This window comes from Lissotriton vulgaris, chromosome 2_1 (genome assembly GCF_964263255.1).
Source record: "Lissotriton vulgaris chromosome 2_1, aLisVul1.2, whole genome shotgun sequence".
Lineage (NCBI taxonomy): Eukaryota > Metazoa > Chordata > Amphibia > Caudata > Salamandridae > Lissotriton > Lissotriton vulgaris.
This window is the reverse complement of record NC_141687.1, coordinates 1,756,169,736-1,756,189,929: the sequence shown is the minus strand read 5'-3', so window position 1 is coordinate 1,756,189,929 and position 20,194 is coordinate 1,756,169,736. Positions and strand designations below refer to the sequence as shown.

General features: G+C 42.2%; 1 protein-coding gene across 2 annotated transcripts in view; it reads left to right on the top strand.

The window, feature by feature from the left end:
* The window catches only part of PHRF1 (PHD and ring finger domains 1), a 557,508-nt gene that overhangs the window by 93,660 nt on the left and 443,654 nt on the right, over positions 1-20,194 (top strand). For both annotated transcript variants that reach the window (XM_086957804.1, XM_086957803.1), the window contains exons 2-3: positions 12,112-12,229; positions 15,996-16,103. In XM_086957804.1, coding sequence (XP_086813930.1) covers positions 12,136-12,229; positions 15,996-16,103 — 202 coding nt within the window. In that variant the 5' untranslated portion in view covers positions 12,112-12,135. The remainder of the gene's footprint in view (positions 1-12,111; positions 12,230-15,995; positions 16,104-20,194) is intronic.

Genomic DNA, 20,194 nt, shown 5'->3' with positions numbered 1-20,194 from the left:
TGAAGACCTCTCAGTAGCTTTATTTAAGCAATTTGGTCCAGATGATTCCCCTGATGATAAACCTGATATCTCCAATGTCACCAATTGATCGTTGCAGTATTTCTTCACTTCCTCTTTATGGCCTCGACTGGGAACAGTGGCAGTTAGTGAGCAATTCTTTTCCTCATTAAATTTAAAGATTGGGTAAATTCTATTTACCTGTTGGTCTATTGGGTGCTTTCTGGCCTTCCGAGCACGTTTCTTCTGTCTTTTCGTTAGATGTGGAGGAAGTGCATTTGAGTGTTCCATCATGAAATTTGTTTGCCGGTCCGTTAAGCTTCGGTGCACATCATCCTGAGTAACCGGTGAGAGTGGTGGTGGTTCTGTAACAGATGCCTTGTCATCTGTTCCCAGTGAGGTTTTTGGTTTGTCAGTCGCTAAGAAATTGTTACGAGTTTTTGGCGAGGCTGAGGTTTTGATGTTTTTTTCCCCATTTGATAAGACACTCGCTATTATCCTGTGTGTCGCTGATAGCTGGACTGTCTGCTTGCATTCCTTTAAAATATTTGATAGACTGGTTAGTAGTTCTCTTAACTTTTCCACTATTGGGCAACATGCACAATTGGTTACCAGATCTGAGGAAGGTGTGTTGTTCTTAGCAATTTATTAGGCCTATTAATGAGTCAAGTTTGTTGTTTATATCGGAGACATAATCTACTATGATGTTCATTAGATTGATTTGAATATCAAGTTTGTCTAACTGCATATTGAGGGCACTAACTGAAGTTTGCAAGGTTTTTGTTGAGGAGGTGTGCAGGTTTGAGAGAACTTCCAATTTTACATCGGATTCATCGGATTTATAATTCATTCCTGTTGGTTGTTGAGTAGTGGTCAAAAGCCTCTGTTCATTTCATTCCATTGTGAACTCCGCTGGTTTGGGCAAGCTGTCTTGTATGTGGTGTCGTCTTTTCTGGACTGCTGGTCGTTATTTGTTTTGTTTTTATTGTTGCTGTTGTTGACTGAACTTGTGTCGTCATTGTTTAATTGCTCGGGCGAACTTGGTATTTCTGTCATAGATTGTCAATGACCTACTAGTTGAGGTGTCTGTTTCTTACTGCCTTGTGCATTGGCTAGATTCTTGATGATGATTCATGTTGCCTGCATTAGATCGGTGTTTTGTTATTGAGAGTGGCTCCTTGCTGTCTTTGTCAGATTTATCCTCCGTTTGGTCTGCTGAACCTTCATTGTTTTGTTTTTGTTTTAATGGGCATGTAGTTTTGTTTAGTTTTTTTAATTATAATAAATAAGGCAAAAGCATTGTGTGGTTGTGCACTGTCCTTTACACGCAAACAAAGGATGGACTAAATGCTGAATAAATCATACATTCACCCCCGGTCAAGAGATTTGGGTTAAACCCATTGTTCTTTTGCTCACCATGCCACCCCAGTTTGGACCCAGCCATATGCAAATCAGTCTTGACCCTGTGCCAAACGGAGGATAAATCTGGTGCACATGGTCAAGACTGATTTGCATATGGCTTGGTTCAAACTGGAATGGCATGGTGAGCAAAAAAAGATGGATTTAGGCCCAGATCTCTGTACTGGGGTGAATGTATGACATTGTTCTGTTTTCTGTCCATCAATTGTTCTTTTTGCAACTCTCCGTTACAGGCAGCAAATCCTCCATGGAAATGACCACTACATTTACACAGACATACAGCTTTACTGATAAAAATATATTGCATCCAAATGAGAGTGTGTGGAATTCGGGTTCCAGTGAAAAGTCTACATTTGCGCATCACCAATTAAAGTATCTTTATTTGTTTTGATCCCGTTAAAAACATGTTATGCATCACACTTCAGAAATAGAAAAACATTGCTTAATTTTGCTTCATAACTGTTGAAACACCTGTTTACAGGTATTTACAGTGTGTTAGAAAAAATGACAACCTTTCCTTTCACACACCATTGTCACATAATTCAGCTTACTTATCTTTTTCTGACTACATAGAGAGAAGAGTTTGTAAACACTTTTACACATGATACAAGAATTTGCAATGCAGTAGGTCTTGCATTACTGAAAGTTTGAGCTATTTGTGTTGCTTCTAATAATGCATCTCCATTAGCTCAAAATTTCAGTTGTACGAGACCTGTTGCATTGCAAATATTTTTTTTCTTTACAAGCAATTGTGGCACCTGCGCTTTAGCTTAAGATGTTAAAAAATAAAGCGTGGGTGCAGTGATTGTAAGAAAAGTAAAGAAATTGGGGGAAAAAGGCATTCAGCTGTATTTGTTTTCTATTTTTTTACTTTTGTTACAATAGCGCCACTTAAACTTAAGATGTTTAAAGCTAAAGCAGGGTGTGCCGCCACTGTGAGAAAAGTAAAGAAATAGAAAAAAAGGTATGCAGCAGAGTTCGGCGAGGAGCAAATAACAAAAGAAAGGTGTGGCCACCATTATTGCAGCTGAGGCCTGCACTGCTGGTTAAATAATTTTTTTTATTTTTTAAAAAGCATCGGGAAGTGCGTGTCCTGCAGGAGAAAGTGATTTCGCTAAATAGTGCTCTGAGGCTGTAATTAAAACATCTAGAGTAACAGCACATGTAACAGGCAGTCCTCATGGAACAACAATAGAAAAGGCAGTACTCAGGAGGGACTACTAAGCCTATTGACCAATGAAAAGCCACCATTTACACACAGCAGTACCAGCAGTCAATTAAAACGATGGGCAGGAAGTGGGTGGTGCGTCATGCCCATATCCTGAATGCTGGTAAAGAAATGGAGTTTGGTCCTTGGACGGGGGGCAGCTGGACCCAATATAACAGTACAAAAGACAGTTTGCTAGCCCACCCACTTATTTCGTCTCGCTACAAGCTAATGAGACTGACAAACAAAAGGCCGGGTCAATTTGTTTGTATGGGTAATATTATTTAACCCTTTTATTCATATATTTTTACTTGAAATGTAACAATTTCATGGGCAAGAAGAACACTTTGTAATCACTTGCAGAGAGAATATTTACAAAAGAATACAAAAACATTTACACATATACACATATTTATGCCAACTGGACATGTATCACATATACTATACACAACAAACTTCTCATGAAAATGGTATTTCTTGACTCTATAAACAATGATTGATTTTTGAGAGCTAGTCAGAGCGCTGTTAACCAGAAAATTGGTAAACAAAAGATGTAAAAGGCAGTAATCAAAAGACAAATCAAATTATTTCAAACCAACGAATGTTTAAACCCAACACAAAGGGGGTACTGATATTGAAATTTGTCTGCCGTTTTGTCTTCTCATTAGCTTGTAGCGAGACGAAATAAGTGGGTGGGCTAGCAAACTGTCTTTTGTACTGTCATATCCTGAATGCAGCATGTCTCGAAGAGATATCGCAAGCTCTGCCTAGGCAAGACCTTAAAAAATAAAAAAATAAGGGCCAATTTGTCTGAAGACATACCCTGACATTTGACCTGTGTTTGAAGCACAGCAAATGTGACAGTATAAATACAGATTTTAATTACCTCTTTTTTTTATTTCTTGAACTTTCATTAGTCACCAAAAATCGGCTTGCGACTGCGCAACCGTTTGGGAAACACTGTTCTAAGATGTTCATCACCACTGTCAAGAACACCTTTGTGTGCACGTTGAAATTAAATAAAAGGAACGTTTATTAAGCACATAGCTATCCCGGGGCATCCCATCGCCGAGGCACAACAATAGACACCACAACCACATTAAGAGAAAAGCCAAGTTTTTAGAAGTTTACATAAGGTCAGATGATTAGATTCACTGTGTATTTTGAGTGGAAGGGTGTTCCATATCCTGGCAGCATTGTAAGAAAACAGACAGCCCCCTCTTCTGGCCCTTTTGATTCTATGGATTAAGGCAAGATAAAGGTCGTCCGAATGCAAGCGTCTATTTGCGCGGTAAGGCATAATAATGGAACGATTAATAGACGGTCCCTTCACTGCTAACGTCTTGTGAACGATACACATGACCTTAAATTTTACTCTCGCCTGAATAGGAAGCCAATGGAGAGACTTCAGAGCTGGTTTCGCAGATTGACGGTTCGGAATCCCAAATAACATTCGTGCATCGCAATTTTGCCCCATCTGTAGTTTTGAGATCGTGGCACAAGGAGCTCCTAAATAAAGAACATTCCCATAGTCCAGGCGAGAGAGAATAAGAGCCTGGACCATAAGCCTTCTTGCAAGGAAGGGTAGAAGTAGAAGGGCTTTGTGGAGCATCCTAAGGATGCCATAACAGAAGCCGCCACATTCCGAGCCTGTGACTTAAAACTCAAATCTTGGTCGAACCAGATACCCAAACTTTTAATCTTGTTCTTGGGAGTGGAGCCCAAACAGACTGGCCACATTACGTCTGCATTAAAAATGGAGGGATTCCCAAGAAGTCTCATCTCTTGTCTTATCTCCATTCAATTTCAAATATGAGTAATCCATCAGTGGAGAAGTGTGGCTCAGGGGTTAGAGGCGGCAGACCTGGAGCTTGAGTTCGGCCCTGGACCAGGGTTCAATTCCCCGCCTCGGCGGGTCTTGGGCTCAAAATTCCATGGACTTGTTAATTCTCGCTCCGGTGCCTCCTCAACTCATGGGTTCACACTCTGCGACTCTGGGCAATAGCTTGCTTAATCTCCACAACGGCCCCTCGCGGTGGGATGCCTGGCTTTCACCTTGTGGATACCCTGCCAGGGTTATCTCACAGGGGAATACCAGGACGGGTTCCCTAAGCAAGCGCTGAGATGCCCCAGGGTAAGTCGTGCGCTATATAAGTTTCATTCATTTCATTTCATTCATTTCATTTCATTCACTTGGCTACTTTCTCCAAACAAGGGCGTAGACCAAGAGAGGAATTATCAGAATGGTTCAGGGCCACGACCAGTTGAGTGTCGTCAGCGTAGGTGACAATATGCACCCAAAGGGAAGTACAATCTCCGCTAGCGGATATTTATATATATGTGTGTATATATATATATATATATATATATATATATATATATATATATATATATATATATATATAAAGATTGTACTTCCCTTTGGGTGCATATTGTCACCAAAGGGAAGTACAATCTCCGCTAGTGGATATATAGATACTCCCGGCACCAATATATTGAATTTGCATCTTTGAGCCCTAACGGGGACACTGTTCCGGTAATAACCACATCAGATTGCAAGGCTGTGACTAATTAAAGGTGCCGGATGGGCTCCTGATAAAACTTGGACTCTCACAATAGCCTGGGAGGATTGTGGGAGATGTTGTCCCACTCGGGGCAGCAGCGAGTACCCGGAGGCGGTGATTGCCGTTGGAAATATGCACAGTATATGCAACCCGGAGCCACGGGGAAGTGTTTCAAGTTCATGGAGCCTGTCTTAATAGTGCACATTTTCGTGCGCATTCGGAAACATTTGTTTAAGTTTGCACAGCGCGTGGTGTATTGCCAGACTATACCGGATAGACTCGTTAGTGCTGAATCAAGAAACAATGAAATGGGAGTTTGTATACCTGTTTTTGCAGCACAATCTGCATTTAAGCAGTTTAAAAAAAAAAAAATCTTTCTGGATATAATAGACTTTATTTCAGAAAGGCAGCACATGTTGAGAGCATTTGGCGCCAACACAATGTTTTATAATGACAGTACCTCGATAAGCTAATTCAATTTGTCTATTCCTCCGGCCATAACAGGTTACAGTTTATTATTGTTTATGTGTAAACATTATGAATGAGTTTAGACTTTCATTGGCATTTTCGTTTTATGCAGTTATTTATAACTTCAGTTATCCTGCATTTTGCTAAGGAGGCATATGTTGCAGGTCAACACTTCTTCCATTCAGAATGCCTAAATTTGTAGTCTACCTTCTATGTTTATGTGAGCATGAAGGAGGGATGAGGGCTATATATTTTCATAATGTCATGGCGCCAAAACAGATTGGCAAAGCCTGCTGTGCAGGCGAAACGCGTCTCTCCTTTCCTGCAGGGTCGTGGGTGACCTGAATAATAATAAATAGCCTAATCCACACACGCCTCGTGTACGTGCCTCTTCTTCCTCGCAGCAGGAGTGGTTTTCTACATTAATCCCGGCGCCGGCGGTTGGCGCTGCACACGTATCACCAGTGGTTTGAGGCTCTACCATCGACCGCAAATTCCTTTGTGAGAAGCACAGTAGTGCTATGCTGTAGAGCCCCCAGAGAGTTCGCCAGGAAAAGGACCAAGGATGGCAGCTGTGGAGATTCCAGATAGCGGAGCGGGGTGGTCTTTGCCGACTGTCAGCACGTTGGTCTGCTTTCTGCAGCAGGAAATGCCTTGCCCAGGATGCTGGCTTTCTTTGGTGACTGGGCACCGTGATTGCTGATGCATAAGCGTTGAGGTGTGTGGGGCATTTCGAATTTATTCCCATCGGTCTCCCACCACCCTGTTTATGTGCTTAATGATTGACATACTTTGCGCTGCCTGGCAACTTTGTTATTTTTGATACTCCCGGCACCAATATATTGAATTTGCATCTTTGAGCCCTATCGGGGACACTGTTCCGGTAATAACCACATCAGATTGCAAGGCTGTGACTAATTAAAGGTGTTGGATGGGCTCCTGATAAAACTTGGACTCTCACAATAGCCTGGGAGGATTGTGGGAGATGTTGTCCCACTCGGGGCAGCAGCGAGTACCCGGAGGCGGTGATTGCCGTTGGAAATATGCACAGTATATGCAACCCGGAGCCACGGGGAAGTGTTTCAAGTTCATGGAGCCTGTCTTAATAGTGCACATTTTCGTGCGCATTCGGAAACATTTGTTTAAGTTTGCACAGCGCGTGGTGTATTGCCAGACTATACCGGATAGACTCGTTAGTGGTGAATCAAGAAACAATGAAATGGAAGTTTGTATACCTGTTTTTGGCAGCGCAATCTGCATTTAAGCAGTTTTATTAAAAAAAAAATCTTTCTGGATATAATAGACTTTATTTCAGAAAGGCAGCACATGTTGAGAGCATTTGGCGCCAACACAATGTTTTATAATGACAGTACCTCAATAAGCTAATTCAATTTGTCTATTCCTCCGGCCATTAAAAGGTTACAGCTTATTATTGTTTATATGTAAACATTATGAATGAGTTTAGAATTTCATTGGCATTTTCGTTTTATGCAGTTATTTATAACTTCAGTTATCCTGCATTTTGCTAAGGAGGCATATGTTGTAGGTCAACACTTCTTCCATTCAGAATGCCTAAATTTGTAGTCTACCTTCTATGTTTATGTGAGCATGAAGGAGGGAGGAGGGCTATATATTTTCATAATGTCATGGCGCCAAAACAGATTGACAAATTGGCGAAACGCGTCTCTCCTTTCCTGCAGGGTCATGGGCGACCTGAATAATAATAAATAGCCTAATCCACACACGCCTCGTGTACGTGCCTCTTCTTCCTCGCAGCAGGAGTGGTTTTCTACATGTATATATATATATCCAAAACAAAAGCAGGGTCCTGCTGGGATTCTTTCTCCCGAGCCAGGTGGCGCATACAGATCGGCGGACCACAGAAGCCGATTTCCATTAAATCCAGGGATTGCTTCAAAGCAACAGATTGCGCACTCAGGAATCCAAAGTTAGCACAAAAAGGTTTCTTTTCAGATCACACGCTACGCGTTTCAACACGAATGTGCCTTGATCACACGTGAACCACCCTGGTTAGTGTGGCTTGTTATGCACAGGAGTGAACATAGAAAAGGTGACTTACGAAAGTGAAGCAAAGGTGTTTTCCACACTGAATGGTACCGCCATCTTGTAACGGGGTAATGCTAAATCATAATGGATTACATGTCATAACAAATCATTTGTACTGTATAGTCTTATTGTGAAGACTGAAATCACAGTTTACAAATAACATTTGCATATATGAACACATATTCGTCTAAATTCGGTCTAGTGCCTTAGTCATATCGGGTTACTGCTGTGTAATTTACCCGAAATTTACAGTGATAAGTTATAAGTTAGCGCTTCACAAATGAAATCCTATCGGTCTAGTGCCTAAGGACTCTATTTTTCATGTATCATTCATACAACTCAACCTGTTCTACCTCACAAAATTGAGCAAAAACAAGACCATACCGGCAGGTATAGAGTGCAGTTCTAGGTGAAATAAAGTACAACTTTCATACAGGTGAAGGTGTCTTTCATCCAAATAAAAGGAAAAGGTCAGAAGGACCGTGAGGTGACTGTGACGGAAGAGACTTCTCGTTCCCCAATTTCCTACAAAAAACACATAAAACAGCAGTTAAAATCTCTTCAATAAAATCTTACTTATAAAGAGTTATAACATTTTTGCAGTTCTACCTGCCGGTATGGTCTTGTTTTTGCTCAATTTTGTGAGGTAGAACAGGTTGAGTTGTATGAATGATACATGAAAAATAGAGTCCTTAGGCACTAGACCGATAGGATTTCATTTATGACGCGCTAACTTATAACTTATCACTGTAAATTTCGGGTAAATTACACAGCAGTAACCCGATATGACTCTAAGGCACTAGACCGAATTTAGACAAATATGTGTTCATATCCCATAGAGATCTTCAAAGTCATTCCAGCAGTCACAGAGAGTGAAATACTATCATTACTGAGCAACATGAAATCTGACTCCCCTCATGATCTTCTCCCTGCTAGACTAACTAACAATCTGAGCAGATCATTATGCCCAATCATCACAAAAATCCTCAATCTCTCCTTTAAAGAAGGTAAACTCCTGCAACAGTGGAAAGAGGCAGTCGTGAATCCGATACGTAAAAATACCACCTCTCCCTGGACGGAACTCTCCAACCTTCGCCCTATCTCTCTTGGTATACACCCGTTACAACACATCTTTTACTCCGCACTACCATTACAACGCGACTTTTACTCCGCATACCATTACAACGCATTGCGCTGGGGGGCGCTCTAGGATAGGGAATAAGTATAATTTACTATCCAACACCTTCCCTAGGGTCCACGGGGACTGGAGTTAGAATAGTAAATTATACTTACCACTATCCAGCACCCCAAAGCGCTATGCGTTGTAATGGTATGCGTTGTAAAAGTCGCGTTGTAACGGTATGCGGAGTAAAAGTATGCAGAGTAACATGGTACATCCATCTCTCTTTTGCCCCTCCTGAGCAAGTTGGCTGAGAAATTTGTTAACACCCATATCTCCAGTTTCATAGAAGCGACAGGGGGCCTGGACCAATCTCAATCTGGGTTCAGGCCCAACTACAGCACCGAATCTGCACTCCTCTCCGTGACCGATAACATCAAGATGTCACAGGATAGAGGAGGCTCGATGATTCTGGTGCTGTTAGACCTGTCAGCAGCTTTTGATACTGTGTCGCATAAAATCTTGCTGAGCCGACTGCAAGGAGTGGGCATTAGAGGTCAGGCGCTCGCATGGTTGGAAAGTTTCCTCTCTGGCCGTTCACAATCTGTCAGCCTGGGCCCCTACCACTCCATCTCCAGGGCGCTCACAAAGGGGGTGCCACAGGGCTCATGCCTAAGCCCCACATTATTTAATGTGTCTGTGGCCCCCCTTGCTGAGATTGTGAGGAAGTACGGATTCACACCAGTGTCTTACGCCGACGACACTTAACTCCTCTACCCTTTCCATGCCCTCAACTCTGTTAGGGAAAATTTTGCAGAGGGTATGAGGGCGGTCTCAAACTGGATGGCCCCCAACTACCTCCAGTGTAATGTCGGGAAGACAGAAGTGATGCTCTTTGGGAAAGCTAGCATACTCTGGTCTCCCGACTGGTGGCCCCAGGACTTGGGACCTGTACCCTCCCCAAAACCAACCGTCAAAAACCTGGGTGTGAAACTGGACCAAAACTTAACCCTAAAAGATCACGCAAATGTGATTGCAGGAGCCTGTTTTCACACAATTGGCCTACTCAGGCGAGTTTTCCCTCTTTTACCGGACACCTACAGAAAGACCCTTGTACAGGCCCTTGTAATAAGTCGATTAGACTATTGCAATGGGCTTCTGATACAAGCTAATGAGGATGCCATCAATCGACTGCAGGTGGTTCAGAACACGGCGGCCAGACTGATTCTGAATGCTCCCTCAAGAACATCTTCTGGACCCCTGCTGAGAGAACTACACTGGCTCCCAATACGCCAACGCGTTAAATTTAAGATCTGCTGTACTGTCCACAAATGTTTGTTCGGAAACGGCCCCAACTACTTAACTCAAATACTGCAGCCTTACAAACCGGATCGAGATCTACGGTCAAGCAACCAACTCCTGCTTAAACCACCTTTTATCGAAAAGACCAGACAAGGTGGCCGAGCCCTATCTTCTGTGGGACCGACTTGTGGAACAATCTGCCCCTTAGCCTCAGACAGATTCCCAACCATTTATCATTTAGAAAAATGCTAAAAACTAATCTGTTCATGGAGGTATAACTAACTGCTGTCCCTCTTCTTTAATCTCAGTTCCTCTGTAAAGATCTTGTTTCTCAACACCTTTTGCAGTCAAAGCGCAGAGATACCCTGACCGTGGTCGAGTCTGGCGCTATAGAAGCAATTAAATAAATAAATAAATATGCAAATGTTATTTGTAAACTGTGATTTCAGTCTGCACAATAAGACTATACAGTACAAATGATTTGTTATGACATGTAATCCATTATGATTTAGCATTACCCCGTTACAAGATGGCGGTACCATTCAGTGTGGAAAACACCTTTGCTTCACTTTTGTAAGTCACCTTTTCTATGTTCACTCCTGTGCATAACAAGCCACACTAACCAGGGTGGTTCACGTGTGATCAAGGCACATTCGTGTCGAAACACGTAGCGTGTGATCTGAAAATAAACTTTTTTGTGCTAACTTTGGATTCCTGAGTGCGCAATCTGTTGCTTTGAAGCAATCCCTGGATTTTATCTATCTATCTATCTATCTATCTCACAGGGTGGGACTTGAGGACGATCCCTGCGGAACCCCGCTGCTTAGAGACATCGGTTTTGAAGCCACATATAAATGACAAACTGAGCTAGTGCCTGTAACCCATGATCGGTGTGGGTTGCTGCAAAGGGTTTTTTATATAAAAGTATGGAAACCGGATGACTAGAAATTTGAATTTAAGTTAAGCAGCCTCCTCTCTAATTCGACCCATTTCCAATCCGTTCTCAGTACATCCATCAGAGGCTCTGTGTTGTCTTAATTTAGTTTTTCATAACTGTATGGTTGCTAATCTATGCTAACCACTTATTATGATATTACTTCCAGGTTTGAATGACTTTTGTTCTACCCTGTTTTTGGATGGTTTTGTACAGAATTGCTAAATTTTTATGAAACTGTAAATGTCTCCTAATTAGACGTTCACAGCCATTAAGCGTGCTTCCTATATTAGAGTTTTAGAAGAGACTTTCACAACGCCTTCCATGGGTAAAATATTGACTTGATTTCACGTTGTTTGTTAAGAACAGGGGGAGTAGTGGATCAAGTACCCATTTGAAATCGACCTGGACATCTTACTCTGCTGCTCAGAAAGGAAAAGTTGTCCATAAGTTATTGTCCGTATCAAAAAATGAATTTGAAGAAAAAAGTGAGCCTGTGGTGGCAAACAGGGAAAGAAGGCTCTTCAATGTCTTATTATATTATGAATGATCTGATATAATGGACGACTTTGGATTGGCTAAGGACAAAGGTGCTTTTGGATCGTTGGGATAAGTATATCATTTTCTAATACTCTCACATTTGCTAAATAAGACTAAACCACTTTATTTAAGCTAGCCTCTGGTAATTAGGAATGAAAACCCAATATTGTCCTTTGTGCAGCAATTTATTCTCCTGGTCGCCACCTGTTGAGTAGTGGCTAAGGTCAGCGGCGGTACGTTTTCTTAAATTAGTAGTACTACTGTGGGCAGTAGTAATCTTTTTTTGTGGTTTTCAAACTCAACTTTTGTAAAAAAGGAATGACTGATCAAGGAACAGGAATTTGCAAAGGTCACTTTTTTAATTTAGATATATTTCTGCTATGTGACTACGGTTTGCTCTGGCTGATTTGTACTTAATTATGTTAGTCTTAACAAAATTTGCTGCTATTGGTAAACTGATCGCAAGATTTTATACTTCATAACTTTGTTGCAGTGGGATCAGTTCCAATGCTAAACCATGGATGATGAAGACAGCCAGGAGGAGCTGATTAATAAGAACGCAGCACTAGGGAAAGGGAAGAAATCCACATTGTTGGTGCTCAGTGATGAAGGTATAAACTTAAAATAAGCTTTGACTTTTACATTATTACTTTCTACACCCTAATAACCCACTGACGAAAGTGGATTCATCTTTTCTGGTGACACATGAAGACTTCTGACACACCACCTTTGCATGCCACATTGGCAATGATTTTTGACAGCATGCATTTCATTTGTCTTATGTCATACAAGGTAGTCATGTAACGTTTTTTTGCCTTCATAGGAACATAACTGGTTATCAGAATGTCATTTTGACAAATCTGGGTGATGCCTTCTTCCTCTCTGTTGGGCACTAGTCTGCTTTTCCAGTGTGTGGCTGGTAGATTGTATTAATGATTCTTTTTTGTTTCTATGATTAATCTGATAGTTCTTAGAAATAACTGGGCAACAACATATATCCTAAATTGGTATCTAGGAACACAAGAACTAAGCCCTTCCAATATATCATATTGCATTACACTTCTATGATAGCCAGTAAACTTAATAGGATATTCCCAAGCTCGTCTGACTGATGCCCCTAATGTCAAGTCACCGTAATGCTGAATTGATAGACCTGTTCTGGGCGTTCGCCCCCCCCCCCCCCCCCCCCCCCCCCACCCAATTGTCAAGCTATTGGTCAGATGCATTTGATTATGTCCAACAGATACCTGACCTTGAAATAAAACCATGGCCCAAAGTTTGCTTGTTAGCCCTGCTGTAGAGATCCAAATAATGAAAGATGGTTTGCTCACATAACAATTAATAAAATGTCTGAGAAAGAATATAACCATACTTGACGCTTTACACATTAGAAATACCAGTAGTGTTCCCCTAACCTTTGGAGCCTACCACTGCACAGACCTATGCCAAGTGTGAGCTCGCCCATTGTAGTGTTTCTTCGGTAACTTAAGTATGGCTATGGAAAACTCAAGAGTAGCTTTGCCACTCTTCTATTACAGTTGATGTTTGAGGGAGGGGTATGCACAGGAAGGAATCCACCTTGTAGGACATGAAGTGGCTTTACACCGCCCAGGGCTCTAAGTCAGTTCTATACAGTGTCTGAAATAGTCTTACAATCTCTGATTTATCAGTAGCAAATGAGAAGTGTGATAATACAACATGGTCACCATAAATAGGCCAACATAATTTGACTCACTACACGTATCCACTGATACTCTGTCCCCCCCCCCCCCCCCCCTTACATAAAAATATTCTAGAACATAGCTATGAGCTGTTAAGTATGTGGGAAGTTTCATAGATAATTAAAGGGAGAGGTAACCACAACTTTTGTCTCTCTTGAGAAATTCCAGCATCAGGGAGATGTTAACCATCCAGCCCTGAGGAAATAACACCGCAGTAAAACCCACATCTCTAAAGCCTTCCAGATCAACATGCAGACAAAGTGTCTAGTTTATACCACTGCTTCTGCCCTTAATGGAAATATTTTTTGACTTGGACCAGTTTCTGTGTAGGCCAAAGTAGTATCTAAACCATTCAAAGAGTGCCTTCGCAAGAGGACCTGAGAATATATAAGATAAAGTGGTCATCTGCGTACTGAAAGACTCTATCCTCCTCCTCCAATGCCCATTCACGGTTAGTGATTTAGTCAGGTTGGTGAGTATTTTTTTAAATATTTAATGTAAATGCAGGGGGGTAAGAGTACACCCTGCCTTTGGCCATGTGTCAGAGGGAATTATGCGCATAGCACTTCGCTAAACCTCACCCTGGTCAACTGCTGTGTATAGCACAGGGATGTATCCCAGGAATTGGAGCCTGAACCCCATCCTGGCTGAAAGAGCAAACCTATGTCCTATTTATCAGTGTTGGATATGTTTTTAATATTTGCTAGGAGGGTGGTTAGTGGCCCTTAAAGGTGTTGTTGCTGCTTGGAGGCATCTCATATTATACTGGGTAGATTAATCTGACATAAAGCCACTCTGGTCCTCATAAATAGGAATACCTATGACATGTAAAAGATTAATCAAAGCATTGATAAGCATCCTAGCCTCAATATTTATATGAGAGATGGGCTTGTAAGATGGGTGTCCTGGTTTTAGGCATACAGCAATGGGAAAAGTCTGTGGGCAGACCCCATCAGCCAGTGTTCTTACAAACGCCTTCTGAAGAGGAGGGACTGGCTGCCAAGAACCTTATCAGCAAAATTTAGTTGGGAACCCATTTGGTCCCCAGTATGTTCCCTGACCAAAGCTGACTCAAAGCCTCCTAGGCCTCCAACACCAAGATCTGCTCACCAAGCTGGTATCCCTATGAATTAATCTATACCACTTTGAGTTAAAAAGGAAAGCCTCCCCGGAAAGAACAAGCTGAATGCATCTGCATTCCCATGCCACTTAACTAGTTTTCCCAAATCTGAATCTCATCCAAGTGCCTCTGTGGGCCCTCTCATTTCTGTGTTTGTAAATGTGGTGCTAAGAAGTTATCCTAGCCATCCTAGCAAATGTAGTTTCTGAGACAGCTAAGCATGTAACTTGTCCTGATTTCTCTCATTGCAGTACTTGTACTCAGGAGCGAGGATATGTGCTTCCAGTGCTGCAACCACCTCAGTTCCTTTCCTGTAACCTAGAAATGTATCGCCTAGTCCTGCATCTGAATACCTGTTTCCCTTCCTTCCAGTGATTAAACCAAACCCCGATTGAACAGAAAATAGTTCATATACTTTCCAACTTCCTAAAACGGATCATATTGGTCTAATAAAAGATATACATTTTAAACAAGATGCGTTTCCTTTGTAATATAGACCACCGTCTCGTCGTGACCCATATATCTTTATTTTAATATCTATTGAATAACGTTCTCTATTCTGTGTGAAAGTCGATTCTTTCCTAGTTTTCAACTATTGCCAATTCCTAATGTAGTAGCGGTTGTCGTGTACTCCGTCTTAAGTGAAAAGGTTTACGCACAGGTTCATATGATTACCTACACCTGTCTGGTTACCTTTCAACGTGAAGTTGAGGCTAGAGGTGAAGGTGATTTTCGTCAATAGCCATTAAATATGAGTAAATAGTCATTCAGACAGCATTGCTTGTTTGGAGCAAAGTATTACAAAGCTCACTGTAAATAATTAATTTGTAACATTTCCACTTTGGTGAACATTTTGGGGTTTAGGATATGCATGAACTTGTGTTTGCACTTAGTCTCTGGTCCTACCCCCCTGGGGCACAATAGACATCGTCTCTGGCCATTCCCAATAAGCGATGGGTGCAGTGTTTCCTACATCAATCACATGTCCCATTCCCATAGTTTCATTGTCCTGCAGGATCTTGGCTCAGGGCATGGTCTTAGCCTTTACCGCCTACTACTAGAGGCCACCCAGTTATGACCTTTGGCTCCATGCAGTGGACTGTAGTTCCAGCTATTGGCACACAAAGGGAGCTTGTATATATTGAAGAAGCAGTAGGATATTCAAATATCTGCCTCCTGTGATGGTTTGTTCTTTGATCAGCTGAGACATCAGTTGGTAGTGCCAGCCTAATGTTAGTAAATGGCTAAAAATTGGATTGCTGTTTTTACAGAAACAAAGCCCCTTAGCAACGGCCCAAGCACACTTCATCATGGTTTTATGAAAATATTCATCATTGTAGCATCGCCCTTTAATGTTGTCCAGCAAGAGAATTCTAAAACATCTCCTACATCACAGTGCAAAGAAAGATCTCTCCGCAACAGAGCATGTTTAGAACCTCCATTATTAGCTTCATTTGTCCATACTATGCCACTATCTCAGATTGCTGTTTGTGTCCGAAACCAACACATGCTATTTTTATCTGTGAACTATTGCAGACGAAGGAGAGTCAGGAGAGGAAACTGGAAGTGAGGAAGATGAATCTGAAGAAGATGAGGAAGAAGGTGAAGGTGAAGGTGAAAATGAAGACTTAGATGATGATTCAGGTAAGTGCAAGTAATAGGCAACTGCTGCCTAGGAAGAGAGGCTGATTGTGCACTATGAAGAGATCCGGCCAACTGTTTCCCCCCTCAGTAGGAAGTGGGCCCACACCAGTCCGATATCGAAATGTACTTTGTAGCTCCATTTGAGCTGTTCTGTTGGATTGATGTGGAACACATTTTAATATACAGTATGTGTTGCTCATTTAAGAGTGAAAGGAATTCCCCTCTTCGTCCCTCTCCCGGAGTGTAACCTCTTTCCCATCTCTTTGAATGGCTGACTTTCATCCTTCCAAAGCTCACTCTTAAGGAAATACTTTTTCATTTTTGACTTGGCACTGCATAATTGTGCACGTGTTTTCCAGCTCTCTTCCTCTTGTACTTTTGCAACCTCCAAAATCCGCCCATGGTCTGTTGTCTTCCTTGTACACTGCTCTTCCCCATCCACTCCGTGATAATTCCCATCCCACCACCTCCCTTTTGCTTCCCAACCACGCCTTCTCCCTGTTACTTCCACCCCACCTTGGTCCCGTATATGTGTGGCTTTTTAAAAAATGTATATATTTTGATGGGGTCCTGAAGAGGGGAATGTGAGGCAGGAAATTGCTGCCTGTCTCATCAACATTAAAAAAATAGACTGATCCATTTCCGATTGGTAATTAAAACCAAAAATGTCGGCAGGTCCTTCCGTAGGTTCACGTGTGTGGTGGGAGTGTTTGTCTATAAAAGTATGTGGATGGCCATATCACGCAACTTTAATGTATCCGTTTTTTAAATTAGCTTTTGGACATGCTGATGCAGTACAGCACTCCCAGAAGGAATTATTAAAACCTATACATCCCAATGGCGAGACCTATTGGCTTTGCCGATGCTTGTTCTTTTTGGTTGTGTTTGAAATACCAGTGACCTTGGTTAGTGCTCACTGCCTCTATTATACAGAAGACTTTGACACCAGTAGCTCAAAGTACCAAATCACTTCAATAGTCTTAACGTAGCAATGTGACCCTAGGGGGTTTAGTTGAAACCTTCGAAATTTGAGAATCCTATTTTGGCTGATGTAATATTTTCCTCCTAGAGATGCTAATTTCATCAGAATAAAGTGCTATAACCATGTGAGTGAAAGCCCGTAATAAACCACTAAAAGTGCATCCTCAAGACCTTCCTATGCAATTTTAACAGCCTTTGGCTAATTGTAAGGAAACGGGCTTGTTGCAAATTCAACCCCATTTTTTGCCCCCATTTTTAGGTCGAGCCTGAGCCAGCACGCGCTGCTCTGCGAGGCTTCTTGTAAGCACTCTAAACAACTCTGTGTGGGTCTGACTCTCCCAACGCATAGGATTGGCTTTTCGCATGTGTCTTTCAAGAATGAAAGCACGCAAATGGGAAAAGGCGGGTGCATGTCCCACCTCTTTTTGCAATGTTGACTCCCACTGCATTTTGCTCTCTGGAGCGAGCAGTGGCACATAGGGCGGCAGCTGCATTCCTGTGCCCGCCCACACCACTCCTCTTGAGCTGATTGTTTTCATTTGCAGCCTGCGCTCCATGTTTGCACCCCCTCCCACTCTTCCTTGTTTGTTATTTCTAGCATGTTCCACTTTCACTTTGGGGACTGCACCTGTTTTGTTTCTTGTTTCATACCCAACTTGGCTTTTTTAAAATGTTTGTGTAGGGGGGCAGACTGGTTTATACCTAACTTGCCTGCACGTATTGTAGCTCTTTACATGAGCACCAGTCAAGCTGTTGTGCAAGTGCTGTTTTTTCATTTTAACATTGTACAATTCAAAAAAGAAATTGCAGTCTTGCATGTCAATCTCGTACCTGCATGTAATGCGGCTATTTACATGAGGATCAGGTACATTGCAGAAGGCTGCCCTCATGTTTTTTTTTTTAAGCACAATCACATGTAGTGATTTGCCTAGAATCACAAGATGTTGAGCCAACGCCTAAACTAGCAACTTGTTCCCCGGATTCCCAAGTCAGCAGCTCTGGCGAAAACGCCACACCTGATCCCTTTCCTTGTCTCAATGGCTCGCTGTGACTTGAACATTACGAACTGGCCCGGGTACTGGGTGACCTGTTCCTAGAAATAAATGCCGATTAGGCAACTCATTTAGCACCTCGATTCCCCCACTCAGTCTCCTATTTCCAATGCTCCGAGGAGCAGAGGAGAAAGGGCAGAGGGAGGGGCAGACAGCAGCCCACAGGCTGACCTGCACCTAGTCCCACCACTAAAAACAAGCATTGGAAAATCCAATAAGCCTCGCTTATACGGGAGCTATTGGCTTTGTCAATGTTTTTCTCCAAGTTGCCCAGAGGCCGCACTGCTGTGCAACACTGCAACGTGGTGAAAAAATATTGACAACGCTATAGATCTTATGTTGGCGAGACCTGTTGGCTTTGCCAATGCTTGCTGACTACTAGGTACTGGTGTAATATATCTGAAATGCCCTGAACTCTGTGGTTCACGACTCAGTACATGTGCTCTGGCCCTATAAAAGTCACACGTTTAATTGGCCTTCCTCCATTTGGCTTAACTGGATTTACTTATATGTTACTAATATATGGTACCAGGGTTAGCTAGGGTTTTTAAGCTCAAATGTCTCTTGTGGACTGCAGCACTAGTGCCAAAACGAGTGTGGCAAGGCAAAAGCAAGACTCCCAGCCTGCCATTGTTGGTTGGCAGAGCAGTTTTAAACTGCTAACTCAACTTATTCATTTTAAGTAATTGCGAAGCCCAAGCATACCGTTTTAATATTTGCAAGTGACTCCTAAAGCAGGCCTACTGAGCCCTAAGGGCAAGATGCATTATATTAAAAGGTTGGACTTGTAGTTTCATATTTTTTAGGTCCTAACAGTAAAACCCAACAATGACTTTTTTACTGTTTAAAGACTAGTATCCTCATAGGTGAGCGCAGAGTAACAGGCTAATATCTCAGCTATGCTAATTTCTTAATGGGACTGCTAAAGGAGACAATATCTAAAGGCGATTTTTATCAACCTGAACATTCGCTCTAGCAGACAAGCAGTGATAAGGTGGCTGGAGGGTTCATCATGCTTCTTGTCTTGCCGAGGAGTCAAGTTTATGAGACTAGTCAACAGCTGCCTATTGCAAGCGGACGATCTTTAATCATAATTGTATGTAACAAATTCCCATACTTTTTAAAGTTGTCGGTACATAATTTTAACTTTTTGCTGCAACTTCATCTAAATATAGTTTTAGAATGATTTTAAAATAATAGATTTTTTACACATTTGAAATGTATGGGAGTCAGAGCACAGTTGCACTTTTGTATATATGACACCTCAAGCTGTTTGAGAAGATGAAACTTACTCCTTTTATGTAGGGGGGTATTGTGATGATTTTAATTAATCAAGCAATACACTTGAAACTTGACTGCTAAAGTTCATACTTCTAAGTTATCCTAATAATCAGTGCATTAAATTCGAGTTAATGTCACTAGTGGGCAAAGTGCAACTTTAGTAAGTTGACATTTTTATGTCCACGCTTCCAGTGCCTGTTTATAGGTGCAAACAAGTGTCTGTCTTCAAAACACCTTTCTGACCTCCTGGGGAGATGAGAAAGACTTCCAGGAATCCCTACAAGGATCCGCCGAGGTATGAGATGTTATCTCCTCCTGGCAGGAAAAACCACACAGGGTGCGAGCCTAAAAGGCGATCTTCAAAGGGAAAGCCGCCTTTGATGGGTAAATAGGAAACACAAACAAGAGGGGCTTCTCCTTTTTCTAGGAAGACCGTAGGGCGTTTGGGGCAGTGAGGGGAATACGCTGGTCAGAAAGGTTTTCCAGTGGATGCGTAGGCCAGAGGTCGCCACACCCCGGGGGTGAGCTACCAAACTGCACACACCGAGAGAGGGGTTCAGCCATTTTGAGAGTGGGCAGAAAAGAGCACTCTGGGATAGCTAGATCCCGCACTTCACAGGACGCTCTCAGGTGGGAGGGATCCAAGTAGCTTATTGGCTAGTGCTGTGACCTCCCCAGTGGGAACTTTCTTGGCATAAAAGAGGCACCCATGGCCCCAGAACTCAGATCTTGTCTGATTTGGAGAAGAGGCCAGAAGGACCGACCTGCTGACCTTGG